Below are 21,496 nucleotides of genomic sequence, written 5' to 3' on the forward strand. Positions count from 1 at the left end.
AGAAAATACGCAGTTATATTACTTGCTTTTCAATGGACATTTACTGGTTTACTGTAAGATCCCACGCTGTTACAGTACAAAAAAGGGGCTACTCCTGCTCCCTCCGGTATACAGCCTAAATGGCCAAGAGCGCAAGTGTTAATGTGATGCAAGCTTTTCTTTGTTTACAATTCTAAAACTGCCTTACAACTTTTTACTAGTACAGCTAGCAACGGGTTCACTTAATCTTCAGTTTACTGCCTGAGGGAAAGGAGACATAAGAACATAACCTGTCACTTTGGTCCTAGCCTCCCACTTTACAAACATGGATCCAGGATTCTAGTATTACAGGAGGATCACTGTTCCCAGTCTCTGACAGGGGCAGGCCTGTGGCATTTGGCACTGCAAAGCTGTCTGCTGTGGCTTCTTGGCTTCTTAGTGTACATATACTACTTCTATGTATACTACCTATACGTTTTCATAACATCTCTAGATGTATAGATGAACCCATGTATGTGCTATCAACTTCATTCCCTACTGCAGAAGCTTTTGGTTTTAAATCTGCCTACCATATCTTGACAATGACATCTGGTTCTGGATTGTTAAAACAAGATCAAGCTATCTGAATGAGGAAACTCAAAAGCTTATTCTCAATTTTTAAAATAAAAATATTTCAAGCTTACTGATAAAGAGCTCTTCATAAATAACACTGTTCACAAGCAAATATCAATCTGTTGATAATCATAAGAAACTGAATATACTATTTTTAAATATAAAAGCAATTTCATTAGGTTTAGATAAATTGAGACTACAACTAAAACTTTTCCATGCTGTTTAATCAAGTTACTTACAATGTACACATTCCTGAGTACACCCCATTGTAGTGACACTGTTTACGTCCGAATTTTTTGCATTCAGCTTAAAAGGTGTTTCTTCCCAAGAAACTGAACTTTTCTGTCAAATGCGCTTGATCGAATAGGAGAATTGGGTTCATAAAATGGATTCATTGCAAACTAGAAGAGAAGAAAGTATTAAGGTGAGCTTGTCAAAGTTAAAAGGCTGACATCATAAGTCTCTAAAAGGAAAATCTTTTAAAGTTTTAAATTAAGTCATTAAAGACATTCAAAGCAAAAGTCTGAAGACCACATTTTTAAGTTTCAATGAAGATGTTCCACTGTTAAATATTAACAGCCCCTTAAGGAAATTTCTGTCTTGGTGTTGAAGAGAAGTACCTGTGGCAGAACCCATGGTGGCACGTATGGTAAGCGTTGCCTGTGTGAGCAAAACCAACTCCCGGGATCCACCCTGTGTGTGAAATACAACTACATTCAACGTTCATTATCAAGATGTGGATTCATCCGGTAGGCCCTTTGGCTATATAAAACACATGAAAAATCTGATATGCTCAGAGTGAAGGAAAAGTTATAATACCACACTGCTTTTAAAAGTTACTCTTGTGCGGTAGTTTTTAACAATCAGGTTTTTAATACTCTCCTTTAACACAAGGTGAGTGATCAGTTTCTCAGATAATGTAATGAGTATATGATAGTATGTGTGAGGGGAAATTAGTACTGGATGGAATCACAAATGAGGAAAGGAGTTACCAACTTTTACACCTTAATCACTTGATGCTGTCCATCTTTATAAGAGGGCTAAATATTCTTACTTGCTACTTCTGACTAGGAATATTGATTGTTAACTGTGCTGATATGCAAAAAACCTTGTCCAAATAGAGAAGGTTTAAATTATTAAGAATATACTGTCAGCACTGCAGTTTAACCACTCACATCTTATTACTATTTCATTTTTTCCAAATGAGTATCAAGACATGCGCGTGGCCCCTTTCTCCTTGAGTGACTTTGATAATACATGAATCACTTCCTGTTTATGATCTACATTCATTGCACTGTAACTTACTTGTTAAGTAGATGGAAAACATTTTACATTAAAATTATGAAGCAACTTCCCTTATACAGACTGCTTCTGTCTCTCGCTTTAGGGTTCCCTCATAAAATCAGCTATATGCACCAAAAGGGGGAGAATGAAACCGATTTAAAAATAACTACGACTTGTTGTCCTGCCTACGTGGTAAGCTGGTGGTAGAGACCTGCCTGGTGAGGGAGCTGCCGGTGGTAGAGACCTGCCTGGTGAGGGAGCTGCCGGGAACCGTCCTGCTGGGGGAGAGCTCTGCTGAGAGGAGAGCTGTGCGGTCTAAGGGGGCTGCCTCAAAAGTTGGAATCTCTTTTATAACCAGATTTTACAAGGTACAGAACATACCATACCTTTATATATAAATCATAGACATCAGTAAAGAAGTTCTTTATCCCGTCTTCTTGCCTGATGTCATGCAGCATAATAAATCTCATATGTGAAATAATTAAGGTATAATCTTCTTTAGAAATGAAAACTGAAAAGCGATCAGTCGATACAGTATTCTTCAAATGAGTCACATGCAGTGTATTTTGCGATGGAAAAGGTGAATCCGTACACTGGGTTCAAAGTTAGGTTAGTTTTATCTTGAAGAGAACATAATCTTTTTAAGTTAGAAAATAACTACAAAATAAAATCACCATTGACATGGTTCAGATAAACCTTAACTTTATATATGAGACTTGGTTTTAACATTATCTGTTAAACAAAAGGTGAGTGTTTTTTCCCCCTAAAAAAATAAAAGCCCCGTAAGTGGCAATGTTTACCTAATATTTTGCAGTCCACAGACTCAGAACCTGGCATCTAGGTCCCACCTTGGTCTAGTCTGTTACCCCAACCCTTTGTTAGAGCTCCTTATTAAACAGGTAAGGATATGACCCGCAGTGACGAATGCTGAAACGAACCACTCATTGAACTTGTCCACCGTCTTCAAGTACATGTTGTTTGACAGCCACATGTTCTCATCTACGAGGTCGAGAGCCGCGTGAGCTATGAACTGGTTCAGATGGCGGTGATCGTCCTAGGTGGCAGCGAGCAGCACCAGATTAACATTTCCTTACAGCGTCAAGAACAGCCACACTTCACTCTGCAAATTCTAGACACAGCTTTCGGGGGGGTGGGGGGAAGCTTTCTGCTTTTACTTCGATTATTGTCATGAGACTTACAGAGGTCTTCAGTGCTTTCACATTATTTTCTATTTTATAATCTGGTTTCGAAAGCTCAATAAATAGAAACAGCCAATTACTTAGTAAATGAAATGTGTCCAAGAAATTATATTTTTAAAATTTTGCAGGAAGGAAGTTACCAAGTTCTGGAACCATTTAAGCATGTGAAAAAAAGGATACTACATTAAAAAAAAAAAGTAGATCCTGCTTTTTTTTTTTTGTTTTTCTTCCCCCTCACCATTCCTCCCTTCCCCTCAGCTCAGATCCTGCTTTCAAGAAGCTCGCATCTTTTTAGAGGAGGAAGACAGGAAAAAACAAGGTAGGCTGGGGCTGGGGGTAGGAGGCGGGGCTTCATGTGCGGTGACACCCGGTGAGCAGTGGAGACAGCCTGGCACAGGGTCTTGAGGTACAGGGAGCTCACATGGCAGGGACCTGGGAGTGGCAGGCGGCCAGGCTCAGCCCCAGCTGCGTATCCCCTGTGCCGACAGTGCCAGGTGGTCCTGTCAAAGCCGGGGGTGTCCTTTTCATGGACTGTAAAGGCCTAACTGAAGAAGGTGGGACTGTCCCAGCAGAATGTGGAGAAGGAATTCACAACCTGGAATGCAGTCTCACTCCTGTGGAATTCTTACTTTCAAAATGCATTTTTCAAAGAACACCTCTGTTACAGGTTGAATTTGTGCCCCCTCCCCCAATCCCTGTGTTGCAGTCCTAACCCTCAGTACCTTAGAACGTGGCTGTATTTGGAAAGAGGGTCGTTGCAGATGTAATTAGTTACCATGAGGTCATGCTGCAGTTGAATGGGTCCCTAATCCAATGACGGATGTATTTATAAAAGGGGGAAATCCGGAGACAGTCGCGCACCTAGGGAGACTGGCACGTGAGGACTGCAGTTCTGCTGCCACAAGCCGAGAACTGCCAGAAGCTGGGAGAAAGGCCTGGAACAGACCTTCCCTAGCGCCTCTGGACGGGCACGGCCCTGCCGACAGCTTGGTCTCAGACTTCAGGCCTCCCCAGCTGTGAGACAAGACGTTTCTGTTGTTCTAAGGCACGCAGTTCCGGGTACTCTGTGACGGCGGCCCTAGGAAACGAACATGACTTCCTTGCTGAGGAGGCTGTTCCCGTGCCCTGGGAGCCCTCGCGTAGGTAAAGCATGTTTACACTTCACCCACGGCACCGTGACGGAGCCAATTTAACCCTCAGAGGAGTGGACGTGTATTGTCTGGCTCGCAGTAGTGCTTTCCCTTACACTGATGATCAGTCTTGAGACGTTAGAAGAAAACTGTAGAAATGGTTTACGGAGGTGAGTGGTAGCAGGAGAAAGAAGATCCAGTCATGCGACACTATTTTTACATGCACTGCTTTGCCTACCACAAGGCCACTGGAGTGAGAGAAAAACTGTAAGCAGCCGCATACCACACAGAGCAACTGCTGCTGCAGGGACGCCTCACATCCAAGTGTTAACGAACAGTGTGCTCACGTGAATGTGGGAAAGTAACATAGCAACAACACCTGCTACGGTAGTACCTTGGATTTCTATCATATTTTAGTGGCAAGATCTGAATAGTTGAAAAGCGTCTTACACTGGACATTACACATCATATCTAATTTCAAACATCAGTTCCGGTCTTAAGGGACATTCAAGCCTATTTTTGGAGGTTGGGAGAAACAGCATAACCTGTCGGCAATTTATTTGGAATATGCACTTGTACAGGGAGATGGAAGGGACCAGCTACGCTCATCCCAAGACTCTATGGCTCTGTTTACTCTCGGTGGCAACATGTTCTTGAAGCTTGTTTTTCGGGAACCACTCTTGACAAGAAGGTTGGGTGGCGTCACTGGAGAGGAGAGCACGAGGGCACCACGCGGCCAGTGGGTGCCACGTGGGGGTCGCCGAAAAAGGCCGCCGTCTCGGGCAGCAGGAGGACGTGTAAGTCGGGGTCTCTTTTAACCCTCCCGGGGTAAGTGGATCTAGCACGTATGTCCTGCTGAAAAAGGTGATTCACGGGGACAGAAGGGACTTTCCTGGCATTTCAGGGCAGCACCACGTGCTCCTGCAGACCCACTGCAGGTGAGCTATGTTTCTATGTGCTCAAGGAGCCGCCTTCACAGGGGGTGACACAGGGAACTGATGACCAGGGAGGGGAGACCCAGGGCATCTGCTAGTGCGTGCTAAGTGTGTGCTGAATTAGAGCACGAACAATTCAGAGGATACTCCTGGCTGGCTTCTATCAACCTGTGGGACTGCAGAGCAACCCTCATTTAGTTGTGCTGGGTTCGTAGTTACCTCATCTGTCCAGATCTCTTGCAGTTCTAAAATCACATCACACCATTATCGTTACAGCAACAGAACAATTTTTTAAGGTTCCATACGCACTTTGGATTCTGCTTTTCCAGCTGGCAAAAACTCCATTTCAAAAACTGGATTATCATGGTGACCAACAATGACAAAGTAGAAGCTTCCAGACATTGTCTTCAATATATAGCTCCTAATTAAATGAAAATAACACATATTTTTAGTACTCAATACTGAAAACCAAAAACCAGGAAGTGACGAACTCCATTTTTTTTTTTTTTTTTTTTTTAACTTAAACCTGAATTGTAGAGGAGGTGGCCCCTAAGCTCGGCATGCTTTCCAGTATGCCACCATAGATACGTGGCTTTTGGATGATACACATTAATCTGTGATATGTCCTGGAGAATCCACTACTACCTTTTCATACGGAAACTGGAAGACCTCTAATATGAAATCATAAGAACAACATTCTCATGATCCGAAAGTGTGGAACATTTAGGGTAAGCTGGCTTAAACTTGGACTAGATCAGTCAGCATTGGCGCTAACACCTGGGTGCTGATTAGGAAATACCTGACTTGCCTTGGAAATTTTCAGGACGGATGCTTCCAAGGAAGCTAAGAACCACTCTAGCGCATGTCCTTTACAGAAAGGAGAGCTCCTGGAGCGGTCAGCTACAGGCTGTGTGGTACTTGTATTCCCACCTCAAGGGGCTATGCACATAAAAGAGCCTGTTATATGCCTCTTCACAAACACCATTTATGAGAGAGGAAGAAACAGTTTTGTACTCTAGAAGAGATGGAAGAAGTCATAATCCAAAAGGAAGACATTCTGAGTCATTAAGAGGTCTTGGAACGAGGGTTAATAGGTTTGCTACAGGAATAAAACAGAGAAAGTGGGGTGGGGGAGAAATCAGTGATTCTGGGGCATTTAGCACAATTGAAATCTGGATGGATGGACGGACAGATGGGCAGATGCATTTATGTATGTATTTTTCGTACGAGGTCTTTGGAATCAGACCAAGCTGGGTTCACGTCTAGCTCTAGCGACATGAGCGCAGGCACGTGGAGACATGGGGCCTAGGAAGGCCTCCTCATGGGGCGGGGATCTGCTTCACTGGGAGTGTACAGTAAGGTGTGTCCGAACCCAGGGCCCATCGAGCCTCACTGGGACTTCCACGCGACGACATCTGAAGACCTTGGAAATGTATTTTCCTGATGAGTACAACATTTTGTAGAGGAAATCACGGCACGGCTGGCCCCTTTCACTCTGGAATTGGAAGGCCGTGACTGGAAGAAAAGGAAGATAGGAGACTCGTGGCATGATGAAGTGAGTCAGATTTAAAAGGTTATTTGGGGCAGCGGTTGGCACACTACGGCCTGCGGGCCCAATCTGGCCTGGTCCGTCCTCTCACTACCATCTAAGGCTGCTCCTGCCCTACAATGACAGAGTGGGGTGGTCGCCACAGAGACCGTCTGGCCCTTTACAGAAAAAGGGGAAAGACGAGAAAAAGACCCAAACAGTAAAACTGGACAACAAAGGCAGGCAGGAATGATACAAAAGCTCTGCAAAACTAGGAGAATTGGCAGTAATTCTCAAGCACAAGTGAGGGGAAGAGGGATGGGAGCCTGAAATTTTAACCAAGTAAACAATGACATCATTCATTCTTGCCGGAATAGGTTTCATAGCTGGAGTTTGCCAAGGGAAGGGCTTACTTTCTTCAGCACAAACATTTAAGCAGCAGCAGGGGAAAAAAAAATACTGTAAGGAAGATACTTCTCCCCCTACACACATTTAGAAGCAGCAAGAGACAATATATGTACAAGGAAGATTACCCTCCTCCCCGCCTTCCCCCAAACCCACTCAACCCTATACGGAGACCCGTGTCTGGGAGAGAAGCACATCCTAAGAAAAGCGTGAGGATAAACAGAAAGGCAACTGCAGGAAATACCGCATAAAGGGTCGATCACAAACTGCTCAGCTACACAGAACCAGAGCTGCCAATCGTGTGATTTCACACACAGCTGAAGAAGGTATGCAGCTCTCGATTCCATTCTGACAAGGAAAAGCTGAAAGGTGCAGTGGAAGAAAAGGAAGCCGCAGGAGGACATAACCATTTTGTCTCAGGAAGGGAATGTCCACAGTCATTTAATACTTGGGGCTTCTCTGCCTAGGTGGTGAGCAGAGGTGAGACACGCTCTAGAATTCCGTGCTGTCTGATATAGGGAACTTTCTGCGAGGATGGAGATGATCTACACCTGCTCAATTTTTCCATCACCTAAAATAGGGGCCCTTCAGGTGTCTCCAAGGTCTCGAGGTATGGAGGCAGTCACACAGAGCTTGGCAATGGATTAAACTGGGGAGCTGTGGGAAGAATCGAGCATGTTTCCAAAATGTCTGGCTGAGGTGATCAAGCAGAATATCAAGATGATGAACCTATTCACTGAGAACGGAAATAAGAAAGGGAAGGAAGAGGGATGAAAATGAACAGGTCAGTTTTGAACGTGTGGTGGTAGCCAGAATAGCCCCCCCGAGCCCCACCAAGATGTCCACATCCTAATCTCGGGAAACCTGTGAATGTTAATCTATTCAATACATGGCAAAGGGCATTAAGGCTGCAGATGGAACTAAGGCTGCTCATCAGCTGATCTTCAGATAGGGCGAGGATCCTGGGCTACTCAGGTGGGCCCAATGTAATTACAAGCGTCTTTAAAAGTGGAAGAGGGCAGCCCCAGAGGAAAGTCCGGGGGAAGCGTGGCTGTGGAAGGATCGCCACGGAGATAGAACACGTTGCTGGCTTTGAAGAGGGAGGAAGGCCTCCTGCGCCAAGGAATGCGGGCGGCCTCTAGAAGCTGGAAAGGACAAAGAAACGGATTCTTCCCCGAGAGCCTCCAGAGGGGATTTCAGCCCAGTGAGACCCGTGTTGGACGTGTATGCTACAGAACTGTAAGATGATAAATTTGCGTCGTTTTAAGCCAGTAAATTTGTGGTAATGTGGCCACAGTAGGAAACTAACACATGTCAAAGCTGAAAAAACCTGCAGGTATAAGAAAAAAGGAAATACTCCAGGAAGTGTCAGCAATAAAGGTAGGTGCATTCTATAGAGACTGGGGACAAAATGAGTTTATTTTCCGTGGGACGCGCGTTTTAGAGCCCTGTGGCAAGCGGGGGGAGGGCGGGCCATGGTGCGTGGAGGTGAAGCCACTCAGAGCAGTGGGGGAATGAGAGTATGGAAGAGAACAGCGGCTGGGGCTGGGTTTTTCCAGCAAGTATCCCCTACGGCTAACACAGCCCTTCCCCCCCCCCCCCCCCCCCCCGCCCCTTGCCCAAAGGACCTGTGAGGAGGGGGCTGTCGTTTGGGCAGTGTGTGTGTGGGGCGCGGGGGATGGTGCTGGAATCTAGGAGAGGGAATGCAGGAAAGAGAGGCGTTGGGGGGATTAACTCTCCTCAACAAGGACGAGAACCTTCTGAAAGTTCCAGTGCCGAGGCCCTCGGGGACTCAGGGGCCTGATTGATGAGTGCTGTGTCTGGGTGATGAACAGCACGTTTGTGAGAAGGTGCCATAGTTGTTAAAGTACCAATGAAGAAATCCTCCCTTGTAAGGGCAGGACTTGTCGGCTGAAGGGAGGGGAGCCAGGACTCCCATCTGTGGTGAAAACAGCTGTTTGTGGTGGCTAGAGCGTCTTGAGCTGCTTTTGAGAGAGGTAACTAAAGAAATGAACAAGGAGCTCAGGATTTCACTGAAAAGACCGTGTACAGGATGTAAGAAGGAGGGCACTAACTAGTAATGAACGTAAAAATGGGACCAGAAACCTGTGAGGCTAGCATTAGAAGGGCAAAAGCCCAAAACAAGCTGAAATGTGTGGAAGGCTTTCAGGCTACCACAGGAAAAAGCAAGGGAGAAAGGTCAATTAGTTGAGGCACCTGGTACATAAATAACACGGGACACAGGTGTGCTGAACTTGAGTTTTCTCAAAGAATGATTCTCACACGGCAAGTGTGGAAGCAGTTAGGTTAGGCAGGCTGTGAACCCCAAGACATGTATGTTAAAGAAACAGTTGGGTTGACAACTGACGGTATAACTACTGGTCAGTGACGTTTGAGAAATCACAGGAACAGAAAAGAGCCAGTAACTGTTACTCCAACTTTGAGAAACAGAGAGGCTTGCCTCCCAGTCTGAGTACTTCCGAAGAGATTAAAACACCAACAGAAATAGGTATTAAATGCCTGTCTTCGGTCAGACACCATGCTGGGAGCTTTTATGACAAACTAAGTCATTTAATGTGAATCCCTAGACAAAAAGAGTGGGTTACGACTCACTCGCTTGTTCTAGGAGAACAAGTTATGTCAGACCTACACTCGCTCTTGAGGAAGGGAAATACGGAGACGGTGAGTCACTTTCTGAAGTCCTGTGGTTCTCTGCCTGAGAACCCAGGGGAGACCTGTAGCCTGGATGACAGCCTGTGGTACCCCCAGAGCCACGGCAGTGCCGGGGCCCAGGAAGTGCTCGTTCTCTGCTGAAGGAGGGACAGTGCAGGGCCTGTGCAGTGCAGGGACAGTGCAGTGACGGGAATGTTAAAGTGCTCCATGTCAGTCGACAGCATGGGGTCTCGAAGGAGCCTTTTTGAGGTTGACCTTAACCTAGTCCAGCTCAAGGTTTGCATCAGTAACTGAGATGAAGCCAATTTACCACACCCAAAGATAACATGCTAAGGGCACCTAATTTATTAGAAGGCTAAAGTTAGGATTCAAAAGATCTCCACGGCTAGGAGAAACGGGTGACATGAGCAGGCCAGAATGTAAAAGGATTTGGAATAAAGTCCTGTACTTGGGCTGAAATCAGCCGCACAACGATAGGATGCGGGAGACCTAGTGTAAGAGCCGCTCATCTGTGAGAACCCGTTTTCATTTACTGCCAGCTAAATCGGAGGCGGCAATCTGATACAGCAGTCGAAAGAGCGAATGCAAGTCTAGGCTGCACAAAGAGAAGATGATGTCCTCATCGCTAATACTACCGTCTCTGGGGGACATGCTCAGTTCTGGGAATCACATTTTAAAACCATTAACTCTGAGCTGTGTGTGCTGGGAGGAGGGAGGCATCTAGGCTAGGGAATGCAGACAGAAGCTACTGAAGGACCTGAGGATGTTTAAACCGGGGGCGGGGGGAGACGTTTTTTGCGGGGGCAGTGGGCTATGGTGCACTCTTTAAATACGATGCTGTCTAATGGGAAGGGATTTGACTAGGGATGGCAAATGGGTTTTTTCCCGTGAGCCCATTCTAATCAACTAGCAGTGAAGGCCAGGAACTGGTGCTGAGAGAGATTCTAAGACGGAGGGTGGTCAGGGGGAAAGGCTGCTGTGATCAGTTACCCACATCTGCTACGGGTTTGGGAGAGGGCAGTGCCTATGGGAGCGCCAAGTATTTGCTAGCTCTGAACTAGACAGACTTATTCCAAACTGTTCCAGAGGCCAAGCCTAGGGCTGCGCCTTTGAGGTTACATGGAAAGACATTTGGGTCAATATAATTGAGAACTTTGTAACAGTTAAAGAACTATCAGGCTGCCTTGTGAAGTGACACCGCCCCCCAGCCCCCGATCACTAGACGTGTGTTAAGGGAAGGCTGGAAGACCGCTAGTAGTGCCAGACTGGGAGGATGAACCCAATGAACTTAGAAGGCCCCTCCGAGACAACTCATGGATGCCAGTTCCAAAACCACCCATTTTTACAGCAAACCTCTTTACAGCCTCTATAGAGGAACTTCTGGAAAACTTCCCTGTGCTCCCAACAGCAGTGGCTTCAGTTGTTCCATAGACCTGGGGCTGGATGACTAACCTAGTGTGGCACAAGACATGTCCACTGCAATAAGCAGGATGAATACTGTTGATAGTTCTCTAATAGGACATTTTTCCTATTAATATTAAAAGCAATTCCTCTACCTCACCATAAGTGAGGTTATGCTGGCTTTTGGACATTTAATCTAAATCTATTCAATTTGGGCACCAAAGGTTGGGGGTAAGAGGGTCTTCAGGCACAGATGTGTTTTTATTTAACAGTACTTGCAACATATTAACATCGTCTTAGAACATTTTTCATCATCTCACTATTCTGCTCAAAAGCCTTAATGTTTCTCATCTACAGGGATCAAGTACCAGTATCAAAAACGTAGTCCCACGTTGCTCTGTACGGCTTTTCTCAACCTCATTGCTCTACCCTGGCTACAGTGGACTGGTATACTTTTTCTCCCCAACTGATTGTGTCCGCTCCAGATTTATTTCTCTCTTCATGCCTGGAATACTCTCCCTGATCTCATGTGTAAACCTCACCCATCTTTCAAAGCCCACCCAAATTCCTCCTCCTCCAGGTATTTCCCAACACCAACCTACACGCTCTCTACCTCCTATGGAAGCCCTGTCACTCTTGATGCCTCTTAAACTCTCTAAGCCTTTCACCGCCAGGGGTGAAAATTCATTGTACTCATCAGTGCTGTGTACAAAACCATCACTGGCCCAATTTTGTCCTCATGGGGCTTAGAAACCTTATACCCACAGCATGGGGCTCTGGAGTCAGATGCCTCACTGCTCTTGAAAGGGTCCTGATTTTTTTTTTTTTTTTAATTCCTTTCAGAATGTTCCCCCTTCCTCCCATGCTTTTTGCCCACCATCCAAATTCAACCCAACAAGGCCCTGATGAAGTCACACTTTTCAGAGATGTGCCCACTCATGTCCATCTCCAACCACTTTTCTATAAATCGTTACCCAGTCTACAATGCATCTTAGTCAATTCTCTGGCTGTAACGTTTTCATTATTGCTTCTTGAGAGACTGGTTCCTTTTCTTTCTAATTAGATTTAAGTATCTGGGGGACCCGGCTCACCTATCTTCACAGCACGTACAACATGGGTACTCAAAGTTTAGCTCACTGGTTTTCAACCAGGGGCAATTTTGCCTCCCAGAGGACACGTGGCAATGTCCGGAGACATTCATGGTTCTCAGAACCGGGGGTGGGGGAGAGCAGGTGCTACTGGCATCTATTGGGTAGAAACCAGGGATGCTTGCTCAACATCCTGCAGTACACAGGACAGCCCCACAACGGAGCATTTTCCGGCTCCAAACGGCAATAATGCCGCGGTTAAGAAACCCAGGGTGAGCTGAATGACCCAGTGAAAGGTACAAGAAGCAAAGCCCCCGAGCAGGTGGACGTTTGCAGGCTGAATCGCGGTGTGGACTGGCCCGGTGGGTTGTGAAGAGCTCAGCCGGCCCCGGGGCAGAGGGGAGAGACAGGGCCAACACTCGGATCCCGTGGGGCCGGGGACATCCCCCAGAGTCCCGGAGCGCCAGCCGCCCACTCGCTCCATTCCCTACCTGCGGCGAGACGCCGGGAACGGAAACGCCCAGTCAGTTCCCGCGGCCGAGACCCGCGTTCCGCAGCTTCCGTAGGGACTCTGCAAGCAGCCCTCGCGAGACTCCGCTGTTGCGCTCTCGCGATAGTGGGTGGAGCTTCCAGCCGCAGCGCGGCGCAGCTCCGGGCTTGCGCTGTAGTGCTCCAGAGTAGGGCGGCTGGGCTTGGAAGACTTCGGGGAGGGGAGGGATCAGGTCTGAGCGGTTCCAACTCCGGCTAGTGCCGCGCCTTCCCTGGCCTTCTGTCTCCGGTCTCAGCCCTCCAGCCGCCCGTGAGAGTCCCGCGTGGGCCACAACTACGCCCACCTATCAGAACCGCGGAGAAAGGAAGTGCGGGTCTCTGCCTGAGTTCTTAGTTCGGAGTTCAGCTTGTTCCTCCCGTTTTTCTGGGACAGCGGCAGGGCTCTCCGGCCAGGGATTCCCCTGGGCCTGGGCTCGCACCCCGGTCTCGGGCTCTAACTCTGGGCACAGTGGGGAGGGCTCGGGAGGAAGCTGATACCTCAGGTAGATACATCTGCCCCCTCCTCGGGGCGGGCGGAAGTGAAGCCTTTGTTTGTTTCCGTTAAACCGCCTTTGGCTTCCTTGGAGCCCACCGATCCGTCTTCAGAAATTCACGTCCCCTACTGCCCGCCAGGTAACCCGTAACCGTTTTCTCTTCTAGGCCACCATGCTCCCCACATCTGACGTGTTGAGTCAAGATGAACTGCGCAAAAAGCTGTACCGGACGTTTAAGGATCGGGGTATACTGGACTCACTGAAGGTATCACTTTTAGGCATAGCTGTTACATAAATTTTACAGGTGTAACCTGTAACAGGTAGTCCACATGTAAATACATCCATGTGTTGGGCTTTAAAAATAGCATGATACACAGATTGTATTGGTGAATTACACTGCTCTGTTCCTGTGCAACTCTTAAATCGTAAAACAAACACATTTTAGTAAGGTTAGGTTTGTTTAAAAAATTTGGCTTACAGGTTCCTGAGTTAGTAAGTGGTTTTGTATTACTCATATTTGAATAGAGGATATTGTCACCATATAGAAAACATTAAGAGACTGCTTACTGTAGAAAAGTTGGGGGAATGAGAAATTTCTTCTTTAAAGTCTATTGAAAGGTATAAATACTTGAGCAGCAAATATTTCCTAGTACACTTCATGTATGAATTAACAGCAAGGAGTAGGATTAGCTCAAATGTGTTTTCATTACTATATACATTTCAAAAGACCATTTTACACTTAAAATGGGAAATTAAGGACAATTTTTTCTTGTCTCCTCCATTGTTTTTGTAACTTAACAATACTATAGACTCATGTGAAAAATACTTCAAACTCATCTGAAATATAGAAAAGCATACAAGAGAAGTCATCTCTAATACAAGTACTAATTGGCGTAATGTGTGTATTTGTGTATCCTCTTTACTATTACATGGTGAGCATTTTCCTGTGTCCTTAAATGTGTCTTGAAATCCTCATTTTCATTGGCACCAGGCTCATCTTTGGATCTTTGGACATATGGGTAATTTATGCAGCATTCCCCTGTTATTGAATATTTAGGTTATACCCAGGTTTACACATTCCTTCAATTGCGTCTCTCACTTTGCCTAGGATAGATGAAGTGGTATTAATGAATCAAAGGGTGTGAACATTTGTAAGGTCCTTGGTGTACACGTCTTGTTTTAGAAAGGTGGTAATACAACTGACCCTTGAACAACACGGGTTTGAACTGCTCAGGTCCACTTATATGTGGACTTTTTTCAATAAATACCTACTACAATACTACACTGTCTGTGGTTGGTTGAATCTGCCGATGCAACACGGGGGATGTGGAGGGGGCTCCTAACCCCTGGTGGTTCGAGGGTCAACTTCAGTTTGTATTCCACCAGCAGTTTGAGAATGCACGTCTCTCTCCCATAGTATGATCATGACATGTTTTAAACCAATCTAAGACTGAGAAACTCTATTATTTTAACATTCTTTCTTTTGTTTATCAGTGAGGTTGCATATATTTTCTGGCCATGTGTACGTTTTCCATGGATTGGTGGTTCATGTTCCCCTTGCCCATTTTTTTTCCCTAGGGTGCTGGTGTTTTCTTATTGATACGAGTTCTTTTAATGGAAACTTAATCTTTTTTCCCATTTTTGTGGCAATACTATCTGTCTTCAATTTTAATTTGGCTCTAAAAAATACTGAAGTTACATTTTTATGTGGTCAAGTCTCTTGTTTACTTTTTTTGTGCTGATTATTCTCAGTCATTTTCCACTGAGAATGAATATTCACTTTTCTTAAGTTTTTAAAAAGGCTCTTTTTTACGGTTCATTCCTTAACCCACCTGAAATTAGTTGTAGTATATCACGCATTAGTCCACTTTCTTAGGCGGAATGGTTCTTGCGTCTGGGCATGGTGTTTGTTCTCTTGCTGTCCTTTGGGTTTGGTTTGGTAGGGTTTTACTTCATGTCTGTAGTCCAGTTGATAATGACCTATCGTTATCCATCTTGAGCTATCCTTGTTAGGCTTTGGTATCAGGATTATGCTAGCCTTGTTCACTTGACAGCTGCAGCCTATCCTAAGGAGAAATACTGTTTCGTGTTTGCAGCTGGCCATTCAGTTTGTTATTCTAGCGTGATCAATGGCAGGGGGGATTTTGGCAGGGCAGCTTTTTACTTTCTCAGTCTGAGCTAGTTTACTTTCTCAGTTTAATGACCTGAGTGAGTTCTAATTTTTACAATTCATTGAAGTTTTGAGTGGCCTAGTTCACTTTCTCTTTGGGTGTTTGGAAAGAATTTGTATTTATGATTAAGTACGGAGTCATATGGGTGTCTGGTAAATGAAGTTTATGAAAAATCTTCTTTTTCCTTATTTTGAGTCTACTCTGTCAATTGCTGAGAGATGTGCTGAGGGTTCCGGGTCCCTAAGTCTTGTCTCTCCTACTTCCCCTCCCCCCACAATAATTGGCCTTCTTTCTTTCTTTTTTTTCTTTTTTTTTGAGCAGAGAAAGGTTTATTGCAGGGCCAAGCTAGGAAAACAGGTGGCTTGTGCTCAAACCCGAACTCCCCTATGGTTTTTTGGGGAGAAGTTCTCATAGGCACAATTTGGGGTGAGGGCTCTGTCCTTACTTCTGTCTTAGGGACGTTGCAAGCTTTAATTCTGAATAGATTTCCCTCTTTGCACTGGCTGCTGGAAAGCCCCCGGCCAGTTTTTTTTTTTTTTTTTTTAAGGTAAGAGGTGGATTTATTTAGAGAGAAACACTCCACAGAGTGTGGGCCGTCTCAGAAGGTGAGAAAGCCCCCCCGGCCAGTTTTTGGATTCCTTCCAGCAAGTGCTAGATGGCATGCTTTTTGGGTGTATCACGATGGAAATTCATCTGTAATGTCATTCCACTGTTTGCTACTCTTCCTTTTACCTTGCTTAAATCCCTCATTTAATTCTTAGCCATTTCAGTACTTGTTTGCAAGACACCCTAAATCCTTGTGTTAGTTAAGCTGAATCTAAGTATATTTCTTCTTTACTATGTTACAAATTTAATAAAACCACTAAATTTTACTGGTGGAGGAGGCTTTAGTTTTCTCTTTTCAGTTACTTAACTGTATCAGATGAGGGAAAGCATATATATTCTATTTAGTGTAAATGTGTTTTTACTCTAGGATTTTATTTTATGTATTATTTTTTTTTGAATTTTTGAATGTTATTTATTTTTTAATACAGCAGGTTCTTATTAGTTATCTATTTTATACATATTACTGTATACATGTCAATCCCAATCTCTCAATTCATCCCACCACCACCCCCTGCCCCTGGCACTTTCCCCCCTTGGTGTCCATACGTTTGTTCTCTACATCTGTGTCTCAATTTCTGCCCTGCAAACCGGTTCATCTGTACCATTTTTCTAGGTTCCACATACATGCGTTAATATACGATATTTGTTTTTCTCTTTCTGACTTACTTCACTCTGTATGGCAGTCTCTAGATCCATCCACGTCTCTACAAATGACCCAATTTCGTTCCTTTCTATGGCTGAGTAATATTCCATTGTATGTATGTGCCACATCTTCTTTATCCATTCGTCTGTCGATGGGCATTTAGGTTGCTTCCATGACCTGGCTATTGTAAATAGTGCTGCAGTGAACATTGGGGTGCATGTGTCTTTTTGAATTATGGTTTTCTCTGGGTATATGCCCAGTACTATAGGATTTTAGATACACATATAAGTTCTGTTCTATGCTGCTAATATAGAACTATATATAGAACTAATATATTCTCTTTAGCTAAAGGGTAGAAGAAAGAGATGTAACGAGAACTTCATTTGTTTCTTGTTTGTATTCTATTAATAACAATTCCTTAGGTGTCATTTACTGCTGAACCCCGTGAATCTAGGCAGTGTACTCTTAAGCTCTGCCCAATTGTATGTTTCAGATTACATGCAAAATAAATTAGGACAAATATCCAGCAGTCTGATTAGGGGATTTTTTTAAAACCAAAATGAATAATAACACTGGTGTTATAACTTTGAGAAAATTAGCCACCTTGAGCCTAAATTTCCTCATTTATAAAATAGGGGAAAATTATTATATTTCATAATGTCTAGAATTGTAAATAGTCCACGTGAAAGTGAATCTTAATAAGCCTTTTTTGGGTTTACTGATTTTTCTCTTGTGTATACTATTTCTGTTTTGGGAACCTAATCTTATTTTGATCAATATACTTAAATATATTTAACCCAGTATTATTTTCGTATCCTCCAACAATTTGCAGAGAGGTGAGGAAGTAGCAGAGTTTTCTCCTGTATTTGGTACCCCAATGAAAAGTTGCTGAACTGGGCTTGTAGGGAAGCGAAGTTAGTCTCACCACGTTCTGGCTCACCACCAGCTCACTTGGAAGCTGGTGAAAGCAAGCTACTCTTTCTAGAACCCACTGGGCTGCTTGTCTCACAGGGTAAGACAGAGTGTCCAGGGGAAGGTTCCTAACTTGGGGCCATGGATTTAGAACCATTCTGGAAACAAAAGGAAGGATTCTAATTCATGTGACAAGTCTGTGTCCCGCCAGTGGAAAAAATCCTGGTGAAATTTTTTTTCCCTCTTGTTTCATTTTGTATTTGATCTAGACGCAACTCCGAAACCAGCTAATTCACGAGCTGATGCAGCCTGTACTGAGTGGCGAAGTGCAGTCCCTCTCCCTGTCAGTGGAAGGGAGCTCCCTCTTAATACGCGCTTCCAACTCTCTAGTGGCAGATCACTTACAGAGATGCGGCTACGAATGTGCGCTTTCTGTCTTCTTTCCCGAAAGTGGTTTGGCAAAAGAAAAGGTAACACCTTTGCTTCTCTGTCTCTGAATTTTCTGTTAACAGCTTCTCCCTCAGGTAATAGCTAAGTGCTCCTAGGCTAGCTGCGTCCCTTTCTTGTTTATCTTTGAAATTACATCATGTGTTTGTTATAATGTGACAGAGGAGTATGAAATCTGACATTGTTACCAATTCCTTGATATCTTGATTTGTCTTTATAAAATTGTGACGTTTTGGAGCTAGAAGTGATCTGACACTCCATGTGGTCTGAGGACGCAAAACTGCCATTTATGTTGAATGTCTGTTGTGAGGCTGGCACTGCTGGTCACTCTGCAGGTGGTACATGTATTACAGATGAGGATCCAGAGTCTGGAGAGGTGGGGTGATTTGCTCAAGGTCACATGATTGGTAAGTGGCAATGCAGGGCAGTAAATCTAGATCTACAGTGTGCCGTCTTCAGTATGCTACAGTCTCTTCAGATATTTGTCGTCTTTGTGATGACATAAGAGAAGTGAGGGATAAGTAACTTTTGAAAACCTGTGGAGTTCTTAAATACTACAACACCTTTTACCACTTTCCTAATGATGGTCACTATCTTTCCACCAACCACTGAACATACTAGTCATGCTTGGTTATTTTAAAGGTAGATATAGCACACTTTCCCTATTTTTCTTAATAGACTTAATTTTTTTACGGCAGTTTAGCTTCACAGCGAAAATGAGCAGAAAGGGAGGTTGCCCTTCCGCTCCCTAACCCCACACGTGCAGGCCTCCCCGGCTATCAGCATTTGTATGTTCGGTGAACCTGCGTTGGCACATCATTATCACCTGAAGTCCATAGTTTACATTAGGGTTGACTCCTGGGGCTGTCCCTGTGTTTTAACTCTTTATCTTGGCCATAATTGTCCACAAGTGTGGTATTCAGCTGTTTTAAGAGAACAGCAGTGTTATTATTGGAAAAACTTAAAATTTAAATATGCTGTATTAATTCATTAACAATCAAATTTTACCAGCATTAGGAATTCTTTGTTGATCCTTCTAACTTTCTAATTACATTTCACAATTTTGCTCCTAGAATGAATAATGTCAATTATGTGGTTATAGCAGTGATTATCTAGTTCATACACTTAAAGATTTCTATACTCTAAAATACTGTGCAGAATATTCTTTAATGGAAAACTAATTGTAGATTGTATCAATGTTCTCAGGGTAGACACAGCATGTATTTCTGTAGTATGTATTGTTTACTAAGAATACTCAAACTCTTTGACCACATGTGTATCTAAGATAGTTTTAAACATTTTGTAGTTGTAAAGATAGTACAAACTCAGTTTATTTACATTTTGAAGCAATAGTAATTTAAAAATGTCATTGCAATTGAAAGACCCTGGAATGCACTCATATATTCATTGGTGCCTCAGATGTTTGAGTGTTTCTTATCTGTAAGGCATTAACCATTTCTGTTATTTCTGTTAGGCACATCATTTTTGATGTGAATTATTTGGAGGTTAATTACGTGATCAAGAGAAAAATTTTATCCTTTTGACTGCAGCGTTTATTGTAACTTAATATAAGAAAGCTTACGTGTTACATTATTAGCATAGTTATAATCTTATTTAGTCTGAACCATGATTTTTAATCTTAAATTGGGATGTTTCTGAATATATCACTTACACGTTGATGTTAAAATCTGTGTACTTTTTTTTTTTTTTTTTTTTTTTAAGGTATTTACTATGCAGGATCTATTACAGCTCATTAAAATCAACCCTGAATCCAGTCTGTACAAATCACTGGTAGGATTGTTTCGTTTTTATAACCTGCTTTGGTTTGTTAATAATAACGGAATAGTTGAATAAAGGTAAAATATTTTCTTTTAACAGATTTCAGGATTTGACAAAGAAAACCAAAAAGGTAGGAGCCTTCATCTTTGTAGAGAATAGGAACATTTTTGTTATGTATTGTTTTGTATAAAAGTATGAAACTAATAATTTTCAGGTGGAAGAATAGGGAATTTGAATTGAATCATTTGACTTTTTTCCTTGCTGACAATACCTTTTTAAATAGAACAATTCATCTGTTTTACAAATGTGGATCCTTTCCCCCAAATTTTAACCTTTTAAAATCGCTATTACTCAAATGAGAAAACTAGAGACAGCATCAAGAGCCCTACAAACGGATTGAAAGTTGGTCTTTGTAGAGATACCCACTGTTTGGAACATTTCCAAAACAAAAACAAATAACGTTTAGGCCACTATCTTTGTATCCTAGATATGCCCCTAAGTACAATATATAGAGTACTGTATTAATATTGGCTTAAAGAATGAAATATCTGTTCAGTAGTGTGCTTTTTTTTTTGTTTATATAGGCCTGATAAATTGCTTTAATTTTGGCCTTGATAATAACCTTCAAAGAGTCCATAACTACTCTGAGATAATAGAAAAAGTATATATTGATCTCTGCCCCCAGCTCCTGGCACACAGCTCCCAAAATCCTTGTAATGTCCTAAGTGATAAGAACACAAGGAGCATATCTTGTTCTAGTATTGGTCTTTGACCTCCATTCTTGACAGAGGTCTCCTGAAACCCTTGTAATTTCCTGGGTGATAGGAGTGTCTTGTGTTCGAATGAGCCAACACTACGCGGGTCCCTGGATGGCTCCTGGATGAGGCTGGTCACTGGAAAGACCAAGCCATGATTAGAAGCTTGAGATTTTCAGCTTTGCTCCCCATTCTGTTGAAGGGAGGAGGACTGAAAATGAATAATCGATCATTTTTGTGAATAATCGATCATGAATGTGTGATGAAGCCTCCATAAATCCCAAAAGTGTGGGGTTCGGAGAGCTTCCAGGTTGGTGAACACATGGAGGTGCTAGGAGATTGGCACACCTGGAGAGGGCATAGAAGCTCCGGGCTCCTTCCCACATGTACCTCGCCCTGTGTATCTCTTCTGTTTAGCTGTTCAACTGTGTCCTTTATCATATCCCTTTTTATATATATAAATTTATTTATTTTATTTATTTATTTTTGGCTGTGTTGGGTCTTCGCTGCTGCGCGTGGGCTTTCTCTAGTTGCGGTGAGCGGGGGCTACTCTTCGTTGCGGTGCGCGGGCTTCTCGTTGTGGTGGCTTCTCATTGCGGAGCACAGGCTCTAGGCACGCGGGCTTCAGGTTGCGGCATGCGGGCTCAGTAGTTGTGGCTCGCGGACTCTAGAGCGCAGGCTCAATAGTTGTGGCACACAGGCTTAGTTGCTCCGCGGCATGTGGGATCTTTCCACACCATTTATTTATAGGTATTTATACTATTAAAAATAGCTTTTCACCTTTAAGCACTCTTTAAATCTTTCTAGTTCAGAAAGACATCTGGCTAACATCTCTTACCAGCTTTACCCAGCATCCTAGTAAAATTTCTGAAACTCAGAAAAACTGAGTTGCAGACATGTCATGCATCCTAATGACATAATTTGGAC

The 21,496-nt window shown here is 43.6% G+C and overlaps 2 protein-coding genes across 8 annotated transcripts in view; one reads left to right on the forward strand and one right to left on the reverse strand.

Moving 5' to 3' along the window:
- Window positions 1-797: 797 nt before the first annotated feature.
- Window positions 798-12,823, reverse strand: TRAPPC2 (trafficking protein particle complex subunit 2). The gene is made up of 5 exons (XM_068533995.1): window positions 12,726-12,823; window positions 5,449-5,560; window positions 2,781-2,929; window positions 2,262-2,343; window positions 798-992 (listed from the first exon to the last, which is right to left on the reverse strand). Exons 2-5 carry the CDS (start codon window positions 5,539-5,541, stop codon window positions 894-896), a joined length of 423 nt encoding a protein of 140 aa, XP_068390096.1. The 5' UTR covers window positions 5,542-5,560; window positions 12,726-12,823; the 3' UTR covers window positions 798-893.
- Window positions 12,824-12,885: 62 nt separating this feature from the next.
- The window catches only part of OFD1 (OFD1 centriole and centriolar satellite protein), an 82,108-nt gene continuing 73,497 nt past the window's right edge, over window positions 12,886-21,496 (forward strand). For 4 of the 7 annotated variants that reach the window (XR_011072214.1, XR_011072215.1, XR_011072218.1 and 1 more), the window contains exons 1-4: window positions 12,886-13,521; window positions 17,858-18,058; window positions 19,758-19,826; window positions 19,914-19,944. Coding sequence is in view for 1 of the 7 variants with exons in the window: in XM_068532578.1 (XP_068388679.1) it covers window positions 13,429-13,521; window positions 17,858-18,058; window positions 19,758-19,826; window positions 19,914-19,944 (394 nt within the window). In the remaining 6 variants the exon portion in view is untranslated. The remainder of the gene's footprint in view (window positions 13,522-17,857; window positions 18,059-19,757; window positions 19,827-19,913; window positions 19,945-21,496) is intronic. The other 3 variants (XR_011072213.1, XR_011072217.1, XR_011072216.1) reach the window with 3 other exon arrangements.

The sequence above is a fragment of the Eschrichtius robustus genome, chromosome X (assembly GCF_028021215.1).
Source record: "Eschrichtius robustus isolate mEscRob2 chromosome X, mEscRob2.pri, whole genome shotgun sequence".
Lineage (NCBI taxonomy): Eukaryota > Metazoa > Chordata > Mammalia > Artiodactyla > Eschrichtiidae > Eschrichtius > Eschrichtius robustus.

Excerpts from the sequence above, each read along its gene's own strand:
- TRAPPC2 (XM_068533995.1), bottom strand. The coding sequence starts at position 5,541 with ATGTCTGGAAGCTTCTACTTTGTCATTGTTGGTCACCATGATAATCCA. Across the intron at positions 2,344-2,780 it reads TTCGTCACTGCGGGTCATAT|GAGATTTATTATGCTGCATG; the intron begins CCTTACCTGTTT and ends TATTTCACATAT. Across the intron at positions 993-2,261 it reads TCTATGATTTATATATAAAG|TTTGCAATGAATCCATTTTA; the intron begins GTATGGTATGTT and ends CTTCTCTTCTAG.